Raw genomic sequence first — 21,573 nt, 5'->3', positions numbered from 1 at the left:
AAGTCTGTTTAAAACCTCAGCCTCGCCAGCCAAGGCATTCCTCGCAGTCTCAACTATTCAATTCAAGATGCGATTCTCAAGAACTCTTGTAGCAGGCTCTCTTGCCTCGGCTGCTATTGCGGCTCCAGCTTCTCCAACTGCAACGAGTGCCAAAGACGTCTACGCGGCCCAGGCCACAGCCCTCACCCGCAGCCCAACCAGCCACGTGAAGGGCAAGGTATTCGACAGATATGTCTCAATCTGGTTTGAAAATACCGACTTTGACATGGCTGCTGCTGATCGTATGTGATGTGATGCCCTTTTTTTAATTGACTTGTAATTGTTGCTAACTTAGAGAACAGCTAATTTCCAATATTTTGCCAAGAAGGGAATCACATTAAGCAACAATTTCGCTCTCACACATCCCAGCGAGCCAAATTATATGGCTGCTGTTGGCGGGTAAGTCTTGACGCTTTTGTTTACATAACTATTGCCAACACCTCTCTTAGTGACTACCTCGGCCTCGATGGTGATCCATTTGTTTCCGTCCCAGGGAACGTTTCATCAGTCGTTGATTTGCTTGAGGACAAAGGCATCTCATGGGGCATGTACCAGGAAGATATGCCATATTCTGGCTTCGAAGGATCTGGTTGGGTGAATCAAAAGAATGGCGCCAACGACTACGTTCGGAAACACAAGTAAGTACTACGATCTATTATTTGCCCTTGTCTCATAACTAACGGTTTCCCAGCCCTGAGATTATGTATACCTCTGTGGTAAACAACAAAGACAGAGCTGCCCAGGTCAAGAACCTCACCATGTTCTACGAGGATCTCAAGAAGGATAAACTTCCCCAATGGATGTTTGTTACTCCTAATATGACCTCAGATGGCCATGACTCTTCAGTCACCGTTGCTGGTGTCTGGTTGAAGACCTTCTTGGCACCCCTTCTAAAGGACAAGAACTTCATGAAGAACACTTTGGTGATGATCACTTTCGATGAAAACGAGACGTATAGCACCCAGAACCGCGTCTTCAGCGTCCTCGTTGGCGACGCCGTTCCAAAGGAGCTCGTTGGCACCACGGACTCTAACTATTACAACCACTACTCCGAAATTTCAACCGTGGAAGCAAACTGGTCAGTAATTGCATTCCTAGTATCCTTTTTCATCCTAGCTGACATTTTCTTCCAGGGACCTGTTCACCCTCGGAAGATGGGACGTCGGTGCGAACGTTTTCGCCAACGTCGCGAAGCACACTGATGACAGACTCAGAAAATGGACAGGCTCCGATTTCAACACCCGCTACTTCAACTACTCCTACCCAGGAATCTTCAACTCGAAGAAGGGCAAGTGGGCCCCGCAGCCAGTTCCTGATGTCCACTCCAACCGCAGTGGGCGCACCACTCTCCCAGCAATCAAGAAGACTTGGGAGAAGGAGCAACCCAAGAACTACTACCACGGCCAACTTGAGATTCCCGATGGATATAATCCACCTGTCTACCCATATAAATATTAGCTTGAGAAGAAGCGTTTGACGCTTAATGGCTGATGAGGCACTCAGGAATGGGTCAAAATGTTAGGATAATATTCATGTATATATCTAAGTGCATATATCAAAGGTCTTTGAACGAAACGTTCATAAAAAGAATGATAATTGATCCCTATTCGGATATGGCAGTCTACTAACCTGCTAGGGCGGAGAAAAGATATATTCCAGAGCATGCTCATCTAGTAGCTGTGAAGTCTTATTGAAAAATGAAACTTTTTTCCCGCCACCTGCAGACAACTATCTTTCGATCTGATGTCCTGTGCGACTTGGTGTTGAAGCCACGGAGCCAATCTGCCATCCAAATATTTATACTGCAAAGCTTACTCTACCGTCTACGTTCAAAGCTGGCCAGCTTTCTATATACCTCAATCAAGACCCTCGAGATTACAGTACTTGTCCTATACAATGATAAGTCGACTTATATTGACAGCAGAACTTGAACTAACAGCGGTATTTTATTTGGCAGTAATATTTCACCTAATAATATTATGCCTGGTAAGGCTTTCAAAAGAGCTTGTATGAAGAGTACCACATACCACTTATTTGGTGTAACCTCAATATTATCTGCGGATCGTGAAGGAAGAGAGTTATCAGCAGGCATAGGCTCAACACTGTAATTGGACCAAATCACCTCCTCAAGGACAGAGGTATTGGGCTCAATGAGCTCCAGGAGGTCTTTTGACTTGAGTACGTTCTGCATCTAGGTGGCTGAGTAGTGATATATGTATGGTGTAGGTAGAGTTAAACTTTAAACGAGGTGAGAGCGGACGTATGACTCCGAATAAAGGAGTTTTTTTAACGTTTGTTTCCAATTTGTTGACGACTATGATTTCAAAAGGTTATTGCTAGGTGGGGTAAGTGTGAAGGTTGGATGTCTGAATTAGCATAGCTCATAGGAAATGTCGATATTACTCGAGGCTTGGGCAATTTGTCTAAAGTTGGCAGCAGATCAGTCATTGCAAGTATCTGACTAAGCCCTACGGATTCCCATTTCTGGAATTGGTTTCTCTAAAACAGTATGAAGTGATTAATCAAGGGGCCATATTAGAATGTACTTGAGAACTAGAAGTGGGGGGTCGCCGCTATCTGTCACTGAACACCAAATCGGGGTATTCGAAATATCATGCTATGTTGCTCTCATCTAAAACTAAGTATCAAGGTTTTAATTAACCCACCAAGGGTTTTCCAAGTGCGATATGCACTAAGTGAGGCCGTGTCTGCTGTATCCGTCCGTCCTTCATACACACATCCCCGGTCGTCACCCTTAAGCAGTAACCTCGTAATCCTGGGAAAGCAACTATCATCGCTCATATTGACCGTTCAAGAACGCCAGCAATGAGAGCAAATTAAATGCTTTTCCCGCCATGCCATGAAATAAAATTATTGAAATTGAAAGGTTTGTACACAAGTCAAAATCTTGAAGGATTACTGACTGTTTCGACACCCACCATCCGAGTGTCTCGAAACCTAGCGCGGGATTGGGGGTATCAGGTGTCCAATTGAGTAACGAGTGCAGGTGAATTCGAGCAAACCCCGTCAAACAAAAGACATCCTAAATTTGTTCGTGCCAAGTCTATTAAGTGCGTCGAGGCGAAAGACTGTTCGCCCAGATAAACCGGCTTCATTGTAAGAGTCGACAACTGCCTATCCTGGATGTGGGACTATCGAGGCTGGCTGCCCAACTCTAGAATATGTTTTGCGGACGTAATCATCTTATAAAGTCTCGGCACGTTAGTATCATATTTGCTAAGTCCGTTGACAAGCGCATGTGCATGTTCGAGGCGTTGGATGTACACGGCAATAATTCTTGGAATAAGACTGCGAACTTGATCATCCTATTGGTATATTAGTATGAGCATACGATCATGATAGAGTTACTTGACTTACCAACTCGCCAGCGTTGGCCCGAGACTCGAACGCAAACATTAGCATTTCCATCCAGTCAACACGCTCATGGTAGTTGAGATCCTCAAAAGCGACAGTAATGGTGGCGCCTAATGAGAGCAGCAATAACGGGCTCAGACCCCAAAGGAAATCCCGTATGATATCGTGGTGTAACTTGGAGAAGTAGTTGGCAAAGAACTCCTGCTCCCGGCGAGTCTGCAACCACTGGACAGCCGCATTCTCATAATTGCGTTCACTCATGGATTTCTTAATAGATGCCAACATCGAATCGTACTCCTCTTCCGCAGCGGTCGGTTGAACCGGTGCGGCGGGGACATTAGGGGGGCTCATGATGGATACGGTGGATCCTTCAGTCCGGTGAGCAGTAGTATATTGGCTTTCACCAGATTGACTTTGCTGCCTCAAGAGTCGCTTTTGAAACTCGGATTGCGCAGCAGCCATCGACGAAACGGTCTCAGTCAAGCCTGTCACAAGCTGCGTCAACTGCTCAATTTTGATACCATCAGCGTGGCGTTGTCGTTCAATGGTGTCGATTTGGTCAGCAGCTTGACGTTGAATGTCACCTGCAACTTTCTGCGATGTTTGGATCGCCAAATTCGTAAAAGTGGGTGTAATAACACTCTGCATGAGACTAGCGAATTGCTCCTCAACACGGAACGCTACACTATTTGCAAGAGATTCAGACATGAGCTTCAAGAGCTGAGGCTGTTGCAGAGCCTTTCCAACGGCGTCGGGGAGGGCCTTTTGAAGTTCCTTGGGTAGATTCTGGGCAAGATGCAAATTTATTTTCGAGCCAAGTTGATCTTTAACGGCTTTAAGTGCAACATCAGAAATGGCGGGGAGAACAGACTTCTGTATGCTAGTGGCAACGATTCGACCAAGTGTGGCCTCAATGTTGTCTGACAGTGTGCTGGAGACCAATCGAAGCATGGCATCCTGTTTTGCATCGGCAACAGCCGCCTGGGTGCGCCTGTCGTCCTTGATATCTTGATAGAGCGAGTCGAGGGATTCGCCAAAATGCTTCTTCACCTCGCTGGCAAGCCTATTTTCAATGCTCTTCAGAGCTCCGTCACTGATATCCTGAGAAGGACCCCGCGAGCTAGTGGTGGCAGTAGCACTTGCCTTGGACGCGTTTCCACTTCTGGAGTGAGATGACGGGTCAAGGACAACAGTCTTGGATTGGGATGAGCTTCCTGCAGTAACAGCCTCTGATGACGCCGTTGCTTTTCGTCTTTTCTTTTTCTCGCCACCTCCAGTAGCTACTAGCTCCTTCTTCTCCTCGACCTTAGCAGCTGCATTGGGTGTTTCCTGGGGTGTTGATTTCTTGGAAGTTTCCTTTGATGCGGTTTCTTTTGCTGCTGGGCGGGGTACAACCTGTGATGGGGTAGCCGGTAATGCAGTAGATGGCTCATTGATCTCGGGTGCTGGAGCAGGCGAGATCTCTTTGAGATTATCAATTGAGATAACTCCTGCCTTTTCAGCTTCAACAGGGCCAACCACTTTGTTATCCAGAGTCCATCCAAGATCTTGCTGCTTGATGAGCAGGCAGGTGACGCCTTTTGAATGCATGGCATACAGCTCAAACATCGTCGGTGCTTCATCCTCAGTTGGCGTCAAAGTCGAAGTCTGTAATATGTCAAGACTTCTGAGCGTGCCTTTGTCCGCAAAAGAATATTCTCGCATGCCGCTGATAACTGCGGTAGAATCTGGCTTGAGAACCGAAGAGTTGTTGGTAACAATCTTCTCCATGTATCCGGCCTGAGTGATAGACTTTGGTAGGTTATACTTGGGCGCCGATAGGTGGAGGAAGTAAATCGAATTGCGAGTTGGATGACCCACAACTATCATACCAGTAGCAGCGTGATAGACAACACTGCAGACAGCATCAGATTCCTTGCTGTGAGGGAGATGAATTTCCTGCACGGGCTTCCCCAGTGCTAGATCCCACAACTGCAAAGTGTGATTTTGTTTCATTCCGACGATCAAATATCTCAATGGACCTCCCTTTTGGTAAGGGCGAAGTTTGTCAACAAACAGCACTGATGTTGGCCAGGACTTCTCGCTTGCTGGGGTGGTCGTATAGGTAATGAGAGGCTCCTTGATTTCAATGTGCTCCGAATGAGATCCATTTCTGATAACTTCGGGATTTGTCAAGGAACGGACGTCCCAGAATTTGACACGTCCTGATTTGTCGAGTGACACAATTGTCGTATCGTCCTCACTGAATGTGAAATCCTTTCCTGCCTTACCAGTGTTGATTTTCAGCGAGAGTTGCTTGAGGTATTTGTCTGTATCAACGAGGCGATCCTTTCCATGTTTCAGGTAGGATTGCTTCAAGATTACAGATGGCCATATGACGTGAATGAATTTTCCACGGCCTACAGCAAAAAAGTCCGGATGAGTCGAGCTCTTCCGGGCCCTGGTCTTCAATACACCTCCAGGTGATTCGGTGTCATGACTTTGAATAGGAGGAAGGGCGAAACCATGCATTTCCGGCATAGAGTCCTCGAGATGATCCCCTTCACCATCCTTGATAACTGCCCAGTAGACAGTGCCGCTAATACCGGTTCCAATGATCGCCTCCCTGAGATCAGCTGGAGAGGACGCGAGGGTAACACTGAAAATACGGTCGCGAGTCTCTGTAAAGAGCCTAGCATCTTTTCCATCATCTTGTCTGATGATTCGGACACCTCCATTCTTGGACATGCCATAGACGATAAAGTTGCCGGATGCAGTGACAAGAGTCCGATCAATCTGATCGAATTCCTTTTTCAGACGGGCAATATCCATCACAGCTTCCTCTCGGAAGCTAGGACGGGGCTCGTCTGTATCCTTGATAGTGATGGCAATCCATGGCTTCATTGGGAAGTTGTAGACTTTCACATCATTTCCCTCTCCGCTCTTGGCTGGACTGTCTTCGGCATCGATGCTCTCCCAACTATCAGCGATATGACCCTGGGCAGCATCGTCAATAATATCCTTAACGGTGTCGGCGACGGCAACGGGCAGTGAATCAAGAGCGCCACTATTCTCATCCTTTTCAAGTTCTCTCTTGATATCCCTGGCCGCAACTTCAGCGGTTTCTTTGAATTCTGCCTCAGTCCTAGCTGCCAGCATATCTCGCAGGTCCTGCTCGATTGAAGTATGACTTCCGTGTCTCTCCACACGAGCAATTGCTTCCTGAGCCTGCTTCTCAACCTGACCCCCAATTTCATTGAGGGCATCCGAGACGGTGGTCTTACCACCAGAAGCGCCAATTCCCATTAGAGCTTCAACTGGGGTACGGCCGTCTGGAAGCGGGGTGGGCGGAGCTGAGGACTGTTGTGACACTGGTTCGTGCTTCCGCTTTACGTAGGCAGAGTTGGACATCGTATTTCTCTCATTCTTTTTTCCCTTATCTGGAACATCGTGGCGCGGGTGTTTAAGGATCTGTATAGCTGGTGCAGGGGCATTCGAAGAAGCCTGTGCAGGTGTTGAGGCCTTAGGTGTGCGATTGCGTGGTGATGATGCAGCTAATTGGTCGAAAGGATTAACATATGTGAAAAGACCCTGTGAAGCGTATGGAACAGTTTCCTTTGCCGGTTCCTTTCTAAAGGCGTGCATAGCGTCCGGTGCTGCGGCCCCTTTTGAGCTCATATGGTGAGATGCCTCCTCCAAAGCCTGAGCAAGTTCAGCAACGCCATCTTGGGAGTTAGTCTGGCTCGGAGGTGTCAAAATTTTGGCTGGCTTCAACTGAGTATTGTCGGTTTGCGATGGCTTCGGCTGATTCAAGAGTTGAAGTAGATACGCTTGGGTATCGGCAGAAGGAGAGGTGGGGGCAGCACCAAAGCTGGATGGAGCCGGTTGTGTATTGATGGCGAATTCGGGTACTGGCTCTTGTGCTGGCTTGGATTGAGCACCCATCAGGGCAGCCAATAGATCAGACCCACCACGACCATGGCCTGGAGAGCCGACCTGGCCTTGTACATCAGGACCACCAAAGTTGATAGAGGGCTCGCGGGAGTGAGGCAATGGTGTGCCAATAGGTACTGGTTGAGTGGCGGATCCCAGAGACGGCTGGCTGAACTTGAGAAGGTTGAGCAAGCTTGATGTGCGATCGGCATTCGATGGACCTCCTGCCGCAGCGGGAATGCGCGATTGAGGAGTTTCGACAGGACTCATGATGGCAGAGCTATGAACAGGTTGCGGATGGTGGGCTGGAGGAGTAGGAATGGGAGACGAGACCGAAGGTTGGTGGTAACCATGCGGCTGTTGAGGTGGAGTCGGCTGCTGGCCAAAGCCGTTGCTGTTGTTGTTGTAATAACTGTAGCTAGGTTCGAGATTGATCGGCTTGTTCTGCTGTTGGCGAAGCTGAGCGAATAGAGAGTCCAACCCATTGCCATCACCGCAGCCACTAGAACACCCCGACATGGCGAGACTGGGGGCGCACGCAAGGCGCAAATGAGCGGCGACGAAGATTAAGGTCGATCAAAACTGAAGTCGTGGTTACAAGGCTATCTGGAGCGCCGTGTCGGCGAAAGGTGAAGGAGTGCCCTGCCCTGACTATGAAGGAGGGAAGAGAAGATAAAGACGAAGGATAGAGTGAAGGTAATATTGCAATTGTATGTGCAGGTGTAGATGTAGGTGTAGGTGTAGGATGGAGGTGAAGATGGAGATGGAGATGGATGTGGAGGTGGAAACTAGAAAACCATGAGGCGACGAAGCTCCGCTAAAAAGTATCTGGAGCTTGGGGCGGTGAGCGTCGTCTGATTGGCTGTTGCCACTGCAGCTTTCTCGAGTACATTCACCAGCGCGTTCAGCACCTTTGGAGTTTATTTATCACAAACACCAACTCCCAGATCTTTTTGGGTTTGACGCTTCGCAGTTTTCTTCTTTATGAGAAGTTTCCTCCACGGCTATCTCGCCTACCCACAGCTGCCGACCAAACCTTTATCCGTGTGCTGCCGCACTCCTGAAGCGCCTCAATCGATTTGTCCCTGGCGTCACGCCTGATACAGCATCTGCCGGTTTTAGAATCGCGGTGTAAACAGATACGATGTTTTGTTTAAGGAGGCATGTTCCTATTCCTAACCAGCTATCTTATTGATGTCTTGCATTCGTACGAAATGCTAATGATCCGTTTAGCTGGCTACCCCTCCTCTTTATCCCAACCAACGCCTCGCCCATCTTCATCTTCCTTTTCTTCGTCTGCACCTATTTCTTGAACCGACCATGCGTTTACTGCTCCTTCCTCCTCCTTATCCTCTTCGCTTCCTCGTGCCACTGGTCAGACCACTGCTTTTTCGACTTCAGCAGTAACTGGTTTGAGCCCCGGCAACCTTCGGTCCTTTCGAATGAGATGGCCAACTCCTCTGCGTTGTCGAATCAGACTCTGGATGAAGCCGCGATATATGTTGGAGCATTGAATAATACTGCCATGGCGTTAGCTGGCACTGCGCTTGAGGAGGCGAAGCGGAAGCTTGCCATGAGGACGGAATGGACCGGGATCGGGGTGGAATGGCTACGAAGCCTTCTAGGCCGGAGAGAATGGAGGCTACCATGTGTGGACGTGTACATTCGACTTTGAGGCTTTCATGAGGTTACGTTAAGGAAGTAATGGGCTGTGGCATTTGCATTAAGGTTTGGTCGGATGGGCGTTATATGCAGGGAACTATACTGCTTTGGGATCCATACGAATGCATAGAGCGTTGGTCGTCTTGCGATTTCTGCATTCTTTATGGGCCGGGTACTTGCACTTGGTGGCGTTCCAGCACATAGCTATTGTTACGGGAAGCAGTGCAGTCTGAAGCTGAAGACCGGCACCATACTGCGCAAACACCATGTGTTTAAGCACTGGAGCGTTGAGATAAGTACCCAATGAAAAGCTATCTAAAAATTATCGTCTTGTTCTTCGGGGCGATGAGACCTAGTTACATGTTACACACCCATCCCTCTGGAGTATCGCATGTCGACTATTTTTGTATTTAATATTGTCAATTGCCCTCAAGAGGACCCAATAGGTCTCCAAGGGTAATGTAAGTGCCTTATAACCTCTTGGTTATTGTATTAACTTTTTCTGGACTCTTTGTGGTGGGTAGTGTGTTTGTTTCAGTGTCAAGCGTTCACAGAGCTTTGTCAAACGAATGCCGAATTGGATAACTCAAACGAAGCTCGCAAGCACATCAAAACCACCGAACTTCATCCCCACAGGAAAGGGGGCCTCTTTATTTATTCTCAAGAATCTCGAAGCCAGCCTTGATTTGGACCCAATGAAGGGCCGGCGTCGACCCCTCAAGAGAAAGTTGCATTAGTGTTTCCGATTCGAAAGCGATAGATCGGTTGGAAGATCAGGTAGGCTATCCCTTAAGAAAACGTCATGGTCTCCTCCAACGTTGAACTCGGTATGTATATCCTGCCATTTCCATGATCGTATAACATGGCCAAGAGATCCTATTTGATACCAGAGTTTGGATAGAAGCGTGGGGAGACAAAAGTCCCGGCCCGACCCGGTTACATTTATAAGATCAACAGCTTGCAATGCTTGGCCCAAGATGATGAGCAGAGCAAAGCTTGAAGTTACCTAGCATGGTCAGAATGATCAAAACCATGTCTTTGATGCTACCGAGGTCTTGGGAGGAAGAATCGGTTCTCCATGTTAGACTTTGTATGTCTGTCTTCTACTTCCCAGATCCCCTAACAAACCCTAATTTATATTTCATTGCGGCTTTGGAGGGACCACCACGTGTCAGGGTGTAAGCTACGAAAGCCACTTGTCCAGCTTTTCGTCATATGTATTTGCAGTGAAGCCCATGATGTAATCAATGCTCGTGCTTGGTTGGAGCGGTATTTCTCAAGATTCAAGAAGGCCGTGCCAGTCTTGGACTCTTCAGCTCGTAATTATTGGCAAAGGCTTCTAAGACTTTTGGAATTAAATATATTTGTAAATCGAGCGTGCGCTTGGCGCCAATCCAGGAGGACCCGGAGAGCGAATGAGACTGTGGCCAGGTATTTTCCCTCTTTGTGCCACTGTGGTTACAGCACAGCAAAGTGTTGCTGCCAAGTACCTTCGTAGCGAATTGAAGCTCAAGTTCTGAACACGCAGGCGTGGTAAACTAGCAGAATGCAGTCTCGGCGACTAGCCAAGGTCGAGCGGTCATGATGTGGCAGTGCTCTTGGCCGCTTGGTTCCTTGCTCTGAGAGTCCGATCCCGGAAAATGATTGAATGGATAACATCGGCTTGGGGTACGGATTATCGATCGTACTGATGATAGGACCTCCTTCGTCTTCCTTCCTCCTCTTTCTTAGCTCTGGAATTGCACAAGAGCTCTTGGAGGACTCTGGTATATAATATTAATACTCATAGAGGGCCTATTGATGGAAACTCCGCAAGTACATAGTGGAGTACTACAGCGAATTATAGATAAGGTATGGTACCTATCTTGGTACCTCTAGGCATGTCTGTGTACTCTGTGTCACTCGTACCCTAAACTGTAACACGCGTACTACGTGCCACATATTGTGCAATTCACCAGTAAGCTGTGTTCCAGGCTTGCTTGGCCTTGAAGCAAACGAAGGTCTCATTGGCGACAAGGCGACTAACGCCAGCTGACTACGTCCCTGCGTCCTTACATGTACAATAAGACAAAATAACAGGTACTCGGGGAATGTACTGTCCAATGTACTCTTATCTTCTGCACCGTCAGTCGTACCTAGCACCTTGGTACCCACGATGTACCACGGTACGTACCGGAATTGTGCCATATGTTGCTATCCTCCCTTCCCCTCAACCCCTCTTTCTTTCTCCCTTCCTTTCTCTTTCTCTTTCAATACTCAACTTCATCTTGAAGTCGTATCTTATACCTCCCATTACTATTCATTCCTGCCGTTGAACACCTCGCCGTTCAACGTCCTTTCCCCTTCTACAGTGCACACCTTCTTATTGAATGGTTATTACCAAATCTACATCCGTACTTGAGGAATGGCACAACCTTCCCTCACCACCTGCTACCTTTCACCCTGATCGGGCTGAAGGCCCAAAAGAACCAACAGTTGCCGCAGGAACTATCAGCAACTCTTTACAGTCCTCAGGATCTAGTTTCAGCAATACCCTCACCGACGGGGAGACCATCGACTGGGAGACCAGATCTCCAGAGAAGTACTGGGATGGCGACGCGAGGTCCGCCCACGCCACCGATGTCAGCCACATTGCCAGCAAACACAATGTCGACCTTCAGTGAGTGATATGCTACGAGTTGAATACCCTTTGGACGCTCACTAATCATCGCCCAAGACATGGACTCGATGGAAAGGAGGCGGCAGCTCGACTTGAACGGTATGGCCCTAACAAGCTTGAGAGTGTTGGGGGAGTATCGCCGTGGAAAATCCTCTTAAGACAGGTCTCCAATAGTTTAACCATTGTAAGCCCAAAGAAAACCCGTAAGGAGTTTTTCGCAACACAATGCACTCTGATTCCTCTTGCTTTGAACGGATGAGCACGCATGCCGTGCAACATCGTTGCAAAAATGGTGATGGGGTGCTGAAATAACACTAAGGTCCTCTTACTTGCTATGGCATTATCATATGGCACACTAGACTTTATTGAAGGTGCTGTCATCTCAGCAGTCATTCTTCTGAATATCATCCTTGGGTACGTCTTATGTATACCCTTGAACCTCCCATCCCACCCCCACACCTAGAGACTAACCACGTGCTTCCAGGTTCGCCCAGGATTTTCAGGCCGAGAAGACTATGAAGTCTCTCCAAGGACTGGCCGCTCCCACTTGCAAGGTTGTCCGAAACCAAGGCAAAGTTGATTCTATCAAGGCCGAGACGCTTGTCGTCGGAGATGTCGTTCAGATATCTGTCGGCGACGTCGTCCCAGCTGATGTTCGAATCTTCGATGGTGTCAATCTAGAGATCAACGAGGCTCTGCTCACTGGAGAGTCGTTACCTGTGATCAAGACGCCAAAGATCATCTTGAAGCAGCGGGATATTTCACTGGGAGACCGTACTAACTGTGCCTACTCTGCCACTACAGTGACTAAGGGTCGTGGTACCGGAGTAGTCATCTCCACGGGCATGCAGACCGAGGTTGGCTGCATCGCTGAAATGCTTCAAGACCGTAAGTCGAGCAAGGAGGGCAGTGCCTTTACCCGTTTCTTCAAAAAACTCTGGGTTGGTATCAAGAACATTCTTGGCCTTGTCGGCACACCTCTTCAAGTCACTTTGAGCAAGTTTGCCATCCTCCTCTTCGGCCTGGCCATTCTTCTCGCTCTCATTGTCTTCTCTGTCAACAAATGGGACCTCTCAGGAGAGGTTGTCATCTACGGCATCTGTGTCGCTGTTGCAGTTATCCCGGAATCTCTCATTGCGGTCCTGACAATCACATTGGCCATTGGCATCAAAGCTATGGCTAAGGGTAATGTGATCGTTAGGAGAATGCAAGCCCTGGAGGCAATAGGTGGCATCACCCATATCTGTTCTGATAAAACTGGGACTTTGACCCAAGGCAAGATGATTGCTCGCAAAGTTTGGGTCCCAGAAATGGGCACCCTTTGCATCCATGGTACCACTGACAGCTTCGATCCATCCAGTGGCCATGCTATGCTAGACGAGAAGGCTATCGACAAATCCGATGAACTGAATCCGATGCTGTCAAAACTCTTGGATGCTACCGCCCTGTGCAATCTGTCGACTGTCTACAACACTCTCGGACAGAGCACCAACGAAAAAGCAACCTCGACCTGGACTGCGGTTGGCGAACCAACAGATATCGCACTCCAAGTTCTCGCAATGGGCTTTGGCCACGGCAAAACCGACATCCTCGCAAACAGTGAAGTGGCTTTTTTCGCCGAGCATCCTTTCAATTCCGCCATCAAGCGCATGTCAGTTGCCTACCGAAACCAGGCTACCGATACTATCGATATTTTTCTCAAAGGTGCTGTCGAAGCTGTCCTTCCCTTGATTAACTCCTCGCCCAATGAGAAAGCTGAAATCGAGAAGCGAATGAGCGAGCTTGCTAAGGAGGGCTTGCGAGTCCTCTGCATTGCTACTAAATCTATCCATTCTTCGTCTGCCTCCGAGGTGGCTAGCAGAGAATGGACTGAAAGCAACCTCGAATTTCTTGGCCTGGTTGGATTATATGACCCTCCACGTCTCGAGACCGCCGGTGCTATTGCAGCCTGTAAACAGGCAGGTATAAGCATACATATGCTTACCGGTGATCATATCGACACTGCCACTGCAATCTCAGAAGAAATCGGTCTTCTACACGCTCTCGACTTTACTACCACAAATAAAAGTACTCTGGTCATGCAAGGTGGCCAGTTCGACGAGCTCTCTGACGCGGAAATCGACTCTCTAGACGCTCTACCTATAGTGTTGACTCGTTGTAGTCCAGCTACAAAGGTCCGCATGGTAGACGCTCTCCACCGCCGCAGTGCCTTCTGCGTCATGACTGGTGACGGTGTCAATGATGCTCCAGCTCTGAAACGGGCAGATGTTGGTATCGCCATGGGCCTAAATGGGTCCGACGTTGCCAAAGAAGCCGCAGATATGGTATTAACGGACGACAACTTCGCCTCGATAGTGAAAGCTGTCGAAGAGGGCCGCCGACTATTCGACAACATCCAAAAATTCCTTCTACATCTCCTGGTTTGTAACATCGCGCAAGTCATCCTACTGCTGATTGCACTTGCGTTTAGGGATGACGGTGGGAATAGCGTGTTCCCCCTTAGTCCGTTGGAGATTCTCTGGGTCAATATGATCACGAGCTCTTTCCTGGCACTTGGCTTGGGGATGGAGGAGAAGACGTCAGATGTTATGTTGCGTCCTCCACACTCTCTACGTGTTGGTATATTTACAAAGGAGCTCATCATAGATAAAATGGTGTATGGCTCCCTCATGGGCTCCCTCTGCCTGGCCTCCTTCGCCGTCGTTGTCTATGGCGCCAACGGCGGAGATCTTGGCGATGATTGTAACGAGGAATATAACGACACGTGCGATGTGGTGTTCCGTGCTCGCGCGACGGTCTTCGCAGTGCTTTCGTTCCTCATATTAGTCACGGCATGGGAGGTCAAGCACTTCAGTCGGTCATTGTTCAACCTTGACCCGACCCGCTACCGTGGCAAATTCGCCGTCTTTCAGGCGATCTGGTACAACCGGTTCCTATTCTGGGCCGTGGTAGCCGGATTCGTTATTACGTTCCCGGTCATCTATATCCCCGTTGTCAACAAGGTGGTCTTCAAGCACATGGGGATCACATGGGAATGGGGTATTGTGGTGTCATGTCTTGTCATCTATCTGGTGGGCATCGAATCCTGGAAAGCGATCAAGCGCCGCTTTGGTCTCTATTCTGGCAGGAATACTAGCCTCCATACTAGTATTATTGACGGTGTCGCTGTGTAGATGGTGATACTGGGGTGTTAGTACCGGGAGCTATGGTGAGATAGCTTGCCCGGAGGAGGGTGTTGAGAGGGATGGAAGAGGGAAATGCAGAGCATGATAAATTGACAAACGGAGGGTGGAATTTTATGCAAGTTATTTTTTGGGAGCTTATGTGGTAACGATTAGGCGACGAAGGACAATACATAGCAAGATTGGATAAACTATGTTCTATATACTCTATTATACTTGTGCGAATACCCTTGATTCGAATGTGATAGCGAGGTTGAGAGATTACGGTGTGGAGAGCAACGGGATATAGCAGATTTACCCGGGCACTCAAATTTCAGGACTGAGCTATCCTAAGTATGCTACAGGTATTTAGGTATGGTACTGTCTACATTTCCCTCGCTATTAGGAAGAAACGGCTATCAAAACCACGCAAGTGGAATGTCTCAACCCTCTCCCTCGTGATGTGCGACATGCCTTACCCGTCCTAATTAGGCAAGCTAAGTTGAACGTCTCTAAAACAATTCGAAAACAATTCGAAAACAATTCGAATGTCCCAATTCCAATTTCAAGTGCGACATGCAACAAAACTTGCGTACTTGTTTGTGACTAGCACAAATCGGGACAATCTGAAGGTCTTACTCAACTTGAATGTCTAAATCATCCTGAATCATTCTGAGCTCAGCTTTAAATTGATTTGACCGGCTTAAACCCCGTCGCCAAAGTGCGATATGCAACAAAACATGGCTACTGGACCAAGTCTCGTGATATGACCGATTGACTGTCGCCAATGTGCGATATGCAACGAATCTTGGTTGCACTCTTAAACTGCTATTTGAATGTCTCAATCTCTGCTGTGAGATGCAACGACAACTTGGTTACTCCCTTAAACAGTGATTTGAATGTCTCAATCCTTACTACGATATGCAACGAAAATTTGGCTACTCTCCTGGACCAGGTGGTTTGAATGTCTCAGCTCGAAGTGCGATGTGCAACGAAAATTGACCAAATAGAGGGCGTTTACTCCTGTCCTCTTTGGCGGCTCCGGCTAGGAGGTGTTATAGCACTATATACTTCGTACTAGACAGCATAAGACTTTGACCCTTAAGCACAGTATTTGATCCTAATACAGCCCTTAACAAAGAGTGATCTATACCTTCTAGATTTATGATTTCTATTATCTTTACTATTGGAATACCCACATCTCAGATATCATAATTTTGCCTTCTGTTCCCCATTCTTATCTTTCCGCTCATTCTCTCCCTCCACCCTTTTCCCGTCCTTCTCCCAGAGTTCGTCCCACGCAACCCTATGCTTCAAGTGCTCTGCGGGCGTTGGAATATGCACTTTGTGGTGCTCGCACGTGCAATATATCGTCTTGCCGTCTAAACTGCTCATGGTACCGCGGATCATGGCCATGGTACGACCAGCTTGGGTTACCACGCTATGGAGGCGGACGGTTGTTCCTAATTTGGTTGAGACAGAGTGAGATAAGTGGGAAGGGAAGGATGGTAAGAGTGGGGGCTTTGGAGGAAAGGGAGAAGAGAGAAGGGACCAACCGAGGGGAATTGCACGCAGATAGCTGATATTTAACGTTCGAGTTACGCCGCCTAGGAACCTAAACAAGAAAAATCAATATTTACTCACTAGTCACCTCTATGCGTCTGAATTGTAATCCTCGAACCAATCCCAAAGCCAAACATAACCGAAAAATTATAAGACATACTCCCAGAAACCTGGCCTCGAAAGCGGCCCCAAAGCAGTCGTAGTACACATATCGAAAATAACACCCGCCGCGCCACCATGCATGACGTCGTTGATATTCATATAGCGCTCATCGATTAGGAACTCGAAATCGGCCGTACCTTCAGGGCTCGCGTCAACTAGCTTTAAGCCTGCCATGATGTGTTGGTCATAGTAGCTGCCGTTCCGGCTTTTGGAAATGAGGTGGTAGCTTAAAGGTGGGTGTTAGTTAGGTGTTCAAAATATTCATGGGGGAAATGAAGGGTGTTAGAGGAGAGTCTAGATTTTGAAGAACTTGGCTAAAGAAAGACGGAGGAAACAGGTATTAGAGATGATAAAAGATTATATACGAGACTTAAATATGAGTAGAGAGGAGATAGATAGGGGAATGGATAATTTATAACTGACGCAAAAACACGGATACTAAGAGGAACTGATAACGGTGAGAATAAATGTACAAATTACTAGACGGACATAAGAAAGGACCTATAACACATACCGTTCGAATATTGATTCTACGGCTATCATCGCCTCCTCACGTGACTTAGAAGCCATATCGTCGTCCTCGGCTCTCCTAGCGGCTCCCTTTTATGACTTCCTGAATATAAGATGGGAAAAACCGCGAGAAAGTACCGCAGGTTGTCTGGGCTTGGCACAGGTGGCCCCTTGCGACCTGAAAGAATATAAGAGAGTGGAGAAGTGAGAGATATCGGATGCAGCTATTAGGAGGTCCTTATTCCGGTTTCAACTACATGCAATATGTAGGGGAGGTATTTCAAACGGTTCAAGGGGAATCATGTAGGAAACGCGCTGTGCCGAGTTGAGCGCCAGAAGTTACCGAGGCTCCTCCTATTGATCGAAAAAGAGCTATATCACGTGCTACGAGTAGTTTACCTCCGATATCATGTGACCAATTATCCAATCATTCCCCTTTCATCCTCACCGTTCGAACATCGACTCGGAACCATAAACCGGAACTATATTGTACTCTGTGCAAGCAAATAAAAGGCACCCATAGGACCTCACGGTATGCCGGCGCTGTAAGAGCAAGCACCGAAGGGAATCAGAGGGTTTTGACTCGGGAAAATATCCGCAAATATTTATGGTATCCTGAACAGTGTTCATGCATCATCGTGTGGATAAAGCACTTTGCGGCTTGTTGGGTGGAAATGACACAGCCCGGACGAAGCGACTTCCGGCCGCTCCTTACATCCTTTTGGAGTCCTACGCCACAGGTGTCATGTCATGGTTGCTTGGAATTAAGCTTCGTTAATTAGAAGCTGCGTGCAAGTTATCCTTAAGGAGTCTTGGGGAAACATCAGATAGCGTCCTAGCTCGATGACGGAGGGCTCGGTAGATAAAGAATGTGGACGGTAACCGGGGCGTTTCTCCGCAGCCAAGGATAATCCGATGCTGAGATAACAATAGTTTATTATTACTGTGCAGGTACACCGGGCTGAGGAACCGGGGCCAGCTGTCACCAAGGTATTATACGGGGGTACGTCGTACAATTAGGTAGTATATTGATAATAAGACTGCCTCTTTACACATGAAACGATTCAAAAGGGGCAAGATCCGGTGCCAAGTACGAGGGTGCGATTCGCATAATCCCCAAGGCTCCAAACTTGTCGAGTCGCGTGAGAACTTGGGAAGAGAGGCTGAGAACAAGCTGGGAACAGCTGACAGCAGCCAAAAGGATAAGTTTTGCGACGTTGTCCCGCATAGCCAAGAGGCGTCAGATTAGAGGAAGGCAAAGCGCTGCAGGGGCTCCCTCGAGGACGCGTATGCCATACATCTTGGCTTCGCGTGACGTCGCCGGATTCCCCAATAAGATTAAAACATTTTTATGCTAAAAGCCTAAAGGGGGGCTGTTGTTATTTGCTTTATTGCCTCTTACATAAAGCGGAAGAGAATAAAACAGGGCTTAATGGGGCTTTGAGTCGCTCAATGAGGCTTATATCCTGTACTTACTGCGAGAGAGTACGTACAAAATACACCAAAATACATCGCTCTTCACATGTGCACTGTACGTAGTAATGTACGTGCGAAGTACGGAATGGTACTTCCTAAGCCCGGATAAGAATGGTGGCGATCGACGCGCAACCCAATAAATCGGGACAGCACACGACAGCTTCTGGTGCCGACAACCGGTTCATGAGATTAAAGACGTTGAATACGTAGTGATGCGGGGACAAGGAGAACAATCAAGCAAAGCCAACGGGATGGTTTGCTCAAAGCAGCAAGTTGGCATGCGACGCAAACGTAGTACGTAGTACGGAATAGGGACGTGTGCAGTACGTAGTATGCCATCCACAATGATAATCAGGGGTTTTGGATGGAACAGGGTTGCCAGTCGACAACTTCAGACGGCATCGTGCAAGTTTCACAGGTACGTACTCTACTACGTACTTGTAGCAGCTGTACTGTACTCTGTAACAGCATGAATGATAGTAAGAAGTGGGCTTATGTGGAAACACTGGCCTTGTTTTGTTCATCTTTACTTACGGACAGAGTAGCACATAGCGAAAAAGTACGCCACAAGTACCTCCGTACTACACGTAAGTCAACTTCATCTTAGTCAAGTAGTTCAACAGAGGATGCGACGCATTTCGTACATGGCTTATCCCTCTTAGGATTCCGGTCCCTTGGCGCTTGGAATTGGCGCCACCCTTAGGCTTTAGCAAGGATCGCCTCCGTCCTCTGTCGCACTGTGCACCACTGAACCTGACAATCTAATCCCGTCTGCGGCGGCTCTCCACGAGTAAGTTCCCAAGTCCCAAGTACCAAGCCCCCCCAAACCTTTCGGGCCCAAGGTGCAATGTCCCTCCTCCAGGGAAGGAAGGATGGAAGCGTTTTCAAGGGCATCCGATCGGCATCGGGTTTCCGGGGACATGTGTTGAAAGCCTTGAAAGTCTTTGCGTGCCCGCCACTGCACTTCCACCATAAGGCTACACATATCTCCTCCTCCCGCGCTTCGTTTTTGCAATTATACCTTGTTGTTTGTACTCAGGACTTGCTGTCTCCCTCAAGTGCCACTCCTTTATCCCTTACTCAGTGATAGCCGCATGTCCAAGCTATTCGTTTGTGTTACTGCTTGGCGTCTTGGTATTCCAACATCCATATCAAACACTCGTACCTAGTAGTACAAGTATTCTCGCTCCTCGACTTGGATCTCTCGACTTATCTGTGCTGGGGAATAATATATATATGAGGTATATATATATTTACTGTCTAGGCGATATCCACACCAATCTGGATGTATGGTTGAACAAAGGAGGACTCGAGGCCGAATTGCAACATCAACACCCCCTAGGACACCATCATGAGACTCATACCACTTTTCGTGGCCCTCAATGCGGTCTTCCTTCCCGCGATACTAGCAGCGCCCACTGCTTCGCCCGAGGATGCCCCAGAGGGCGATGCCCCAGCTGCGCCCGAACAGGAGGAGCCACCACCACCAGTTGATACTAAATATTTCCATGAGCCAGGGGGAACGGATGATCTGGGGCATTACGATATTCGATATTACACCGGCGAGCCGGTATCCTACGAAGTCCGAGGCGACACACTCCTCTATCTCATCCGCTCGTACTTGACTGTCTTCCGGGAGAATAATGTGAATACATGGATCGCGCACGGCACCTTGCTAGGCTGGTGGTGGAACGGGAAGGTCATGCCTTGGGATTGGGATCTGGACACGCAGGTTTCGGGATCGACGCTTACATGGCTGGGCCAAAATATGAATATGACCTTCCACAACTACACGGTGCTCAACGAGGATGGGACTGAAGAGGTACGACAATATTTGCTTGACGTAAATCCGAATGCTGTCGAACGAGTCCGAGGTAACGGCCATAATGTTATCGATGCGCGGTGGATTGACGTCCGGAATGGATTGTTCATCGATATTACTGGGCTTTCGGAGACGAATCCCAGTCTGCACCCTGGAATATGGAGTTGCAAAAATTACCACAAATATCGAACGAGGGACCTGTATCCGCTGCGCGAGACGATGTTTGAGGGCGTTGCCGCGCAGGTGCCATATTCCTTCGATAGGATCCTTATGGAGGAATACTCACCACAGGCGTTGACCAAGACTAAGCATTTGGGGTAAGCCCTTCTCTTCTACCTCTTTGGAATATAAACTGACGAATCCTAGGCACATCTGGGACCCCCAGCTGAAAGAATGGATTAAGGAAGAAGAAAGTGCCTCCCCGAAGGCCGCTCGGGCACATATCCCCCGCAGTCTCCAAGGGGATGTAATGGCGAAAACTGGATTGGGAAATCTTCTCCGAGCTTTGGGATAAACCGCCGAGTGATTGGACTCAGGTCTCACGTTTGAAGGGAAGCGGGGAGAACATACAACGCTAGGATCTGCGTTTTCAAAGAATTGGACCAGGTGCTGGAGAACAAAGGAGAGGCAAAAGATTCAGGCAATGAGAAAGGGAAATCGCATACGACATGAGACGATACCGCATCATACACAGGACAGCATCACACACCACGATACCCTGCATATATACCAACGGAGCGACGGGTTGCATCCATTCGGAGTTTTCTTTAGTCGATACTTGTACATAATAGCGAACAGTTGGAAGGAACTATCTATATGGGATTAGGATGGCGTATCTTAAGGCATTTGCATTTTGGAAAGGAGGGTGTAGATACCACACCATGGGAACCTGATAAAGAGCCTTGGGGGGGCCAAATTCCAGGCAAGGAAAATGATACGATATAGTGTAGTATATACCTTAAAATACACATTGTTTAAATTTCAGCCCAACTTCTTCGTTGGCGCCTTCAAGTGTCGTGAGTGTTGGGGGTTTCATCCTTCCCTCAAGTCCACTTCAACTCGTTACTCCCGCGTATTACTGTACAATGCTAGTCGTACCATTCATCATGTTGCAACCGCACTCGTTTTAAGCTTGCGTCGTCTTTTGTTTGTAGAGAAACGATCTTGAAGCTTACGTTTTTATGTCTCACGGAAATAGTCTATATCATTGTTGAGCTAGGCTCATTAGTTTA

The 21,573-nt window shown here is 48.1% G+C and overlaps 5 protein-coding genes across 5 annotated transcripts; 3 read left to right on the top strand and 2 right to left on the bottom strand.

Moving 5' to 3' along the window:
* Nucleotides 1–67: 67 nt before the first annotated feature.
* On the top strand, nucleotides 68–1,497 carry BP5553_02566 (Acid phosphatase; the record flags this gene model as incomplete). The annotated part of the gene is made up of 5 exons (XM_032011189.1): nucleotides 68–281; nucleotides 342–438; nucleotides 489–677; nucleotides 731–1,117; nucleotides 1,173–1,497. 5 exons carry the CDS (start codon nucleotides 68–70, stop codon nucleotides 1,495–1,497), a joined length of 1,212 nt encoding a protein of 403 aa, XP_031870882.1.
* Nucleotides 1,498–3,191: 1,694 nt separating this feature from the next.
* Nucleotides 3,192–7,845, bottom strand: BP5553_02565 (WD40 repeat-like protein; the record flags this gene model as incomplete). Its single annotated transcript, XM_032011188.1, has 2 exons — nucleotides 3,192–3,365; nucleotides 3,418–7,845. 2 exons carry the CDS (start codon nucleotides 7,843–7,845, stop codon nucleotides 3,192–3,194), a joined length of 4,602 nt encoding a protein of 1,533 aa, XP_031870881.1.
* Nucleotides 7,846–11,357: 3,512 nt separating this feature from the next.
* BP5553_02564 (Uncharacterized protein) lies at nucleotides 11,358–14,820 on the top strand (the record flags this gene model as incomplete). Its single annotated transcript, XM_032011187.1, has 4 exons — nucleotides 11,358–11,647; nucleotides 11,705–11,831; nucleotides 11,967–12,061; nucleotides 12,132–14,820. The coding sequence occupies 4 exons, from the start codon at nucleotides 11,358–11,360 to the stop codon at nucleotides 14,818–14,820; spliced, it is 3,201 nt and encodes a 1,066-aa protein (XP_031870880.1).
* Nucleotides 14,821–16,017: 1,197 nt separating this feature from the next.
* On the bottom strand, nucleotides 16,018–16,707 carry BP5553_02563 (Uncharacterized protein; the record flags this gene model as incomplete). The annotated part of the gene is made up of 2 exons (XM_032011186.1): nucleotides 16,018–16,423; nucleotides 16,532–16,707. 2 exons carry the CDS (start codon nucleotides 16,705–16,707, stop codon nucleotides 16,018–16,020), a joined length of 582 nt encoding a protein of 193 aa, XP_031870879.1.
* A 3,163-nt stretch (nucleotides 16,708–19,870) lies between these two features.
* Nucleotides 19,871–20,855, top strand: BP5553_02562 (uncharacterized protein; the record flags this gene model as incomplete). The annotated part of the gene is made up of 2 exons (XM_032011185.1): nucleotides 19,871–20,658; nucleotides 20,708–20,855. The coding sequence occupies 2 exons, from the start codon at nucleotides 19,871–19,873 to the stop codon at nucleotides 20,853–20,855; spliced, it is 936 nt and encodes a 311-aa protein (XP_031870878.1).
* Nucleotides 20,856–21,573: the final 718 nt, after the last annotated feature.

Source organism: Venustampulla echinocandica, assembly GCF_003357145.1.
Source record: "Venustampulla echinocandica strain BP 5553 chromosome Unknown scaffold_1, whole genome shotgun sequence".
NCBI lineage: Eukaryota > Fungi > Ascomycota > Leotiomycetes > Helotiales > Pleuroascaceae > Venustampulla > Venustampulla echinocandica.
This window is presented reverse-complemented; position numbering and strand designations above follow the sequence as displayed.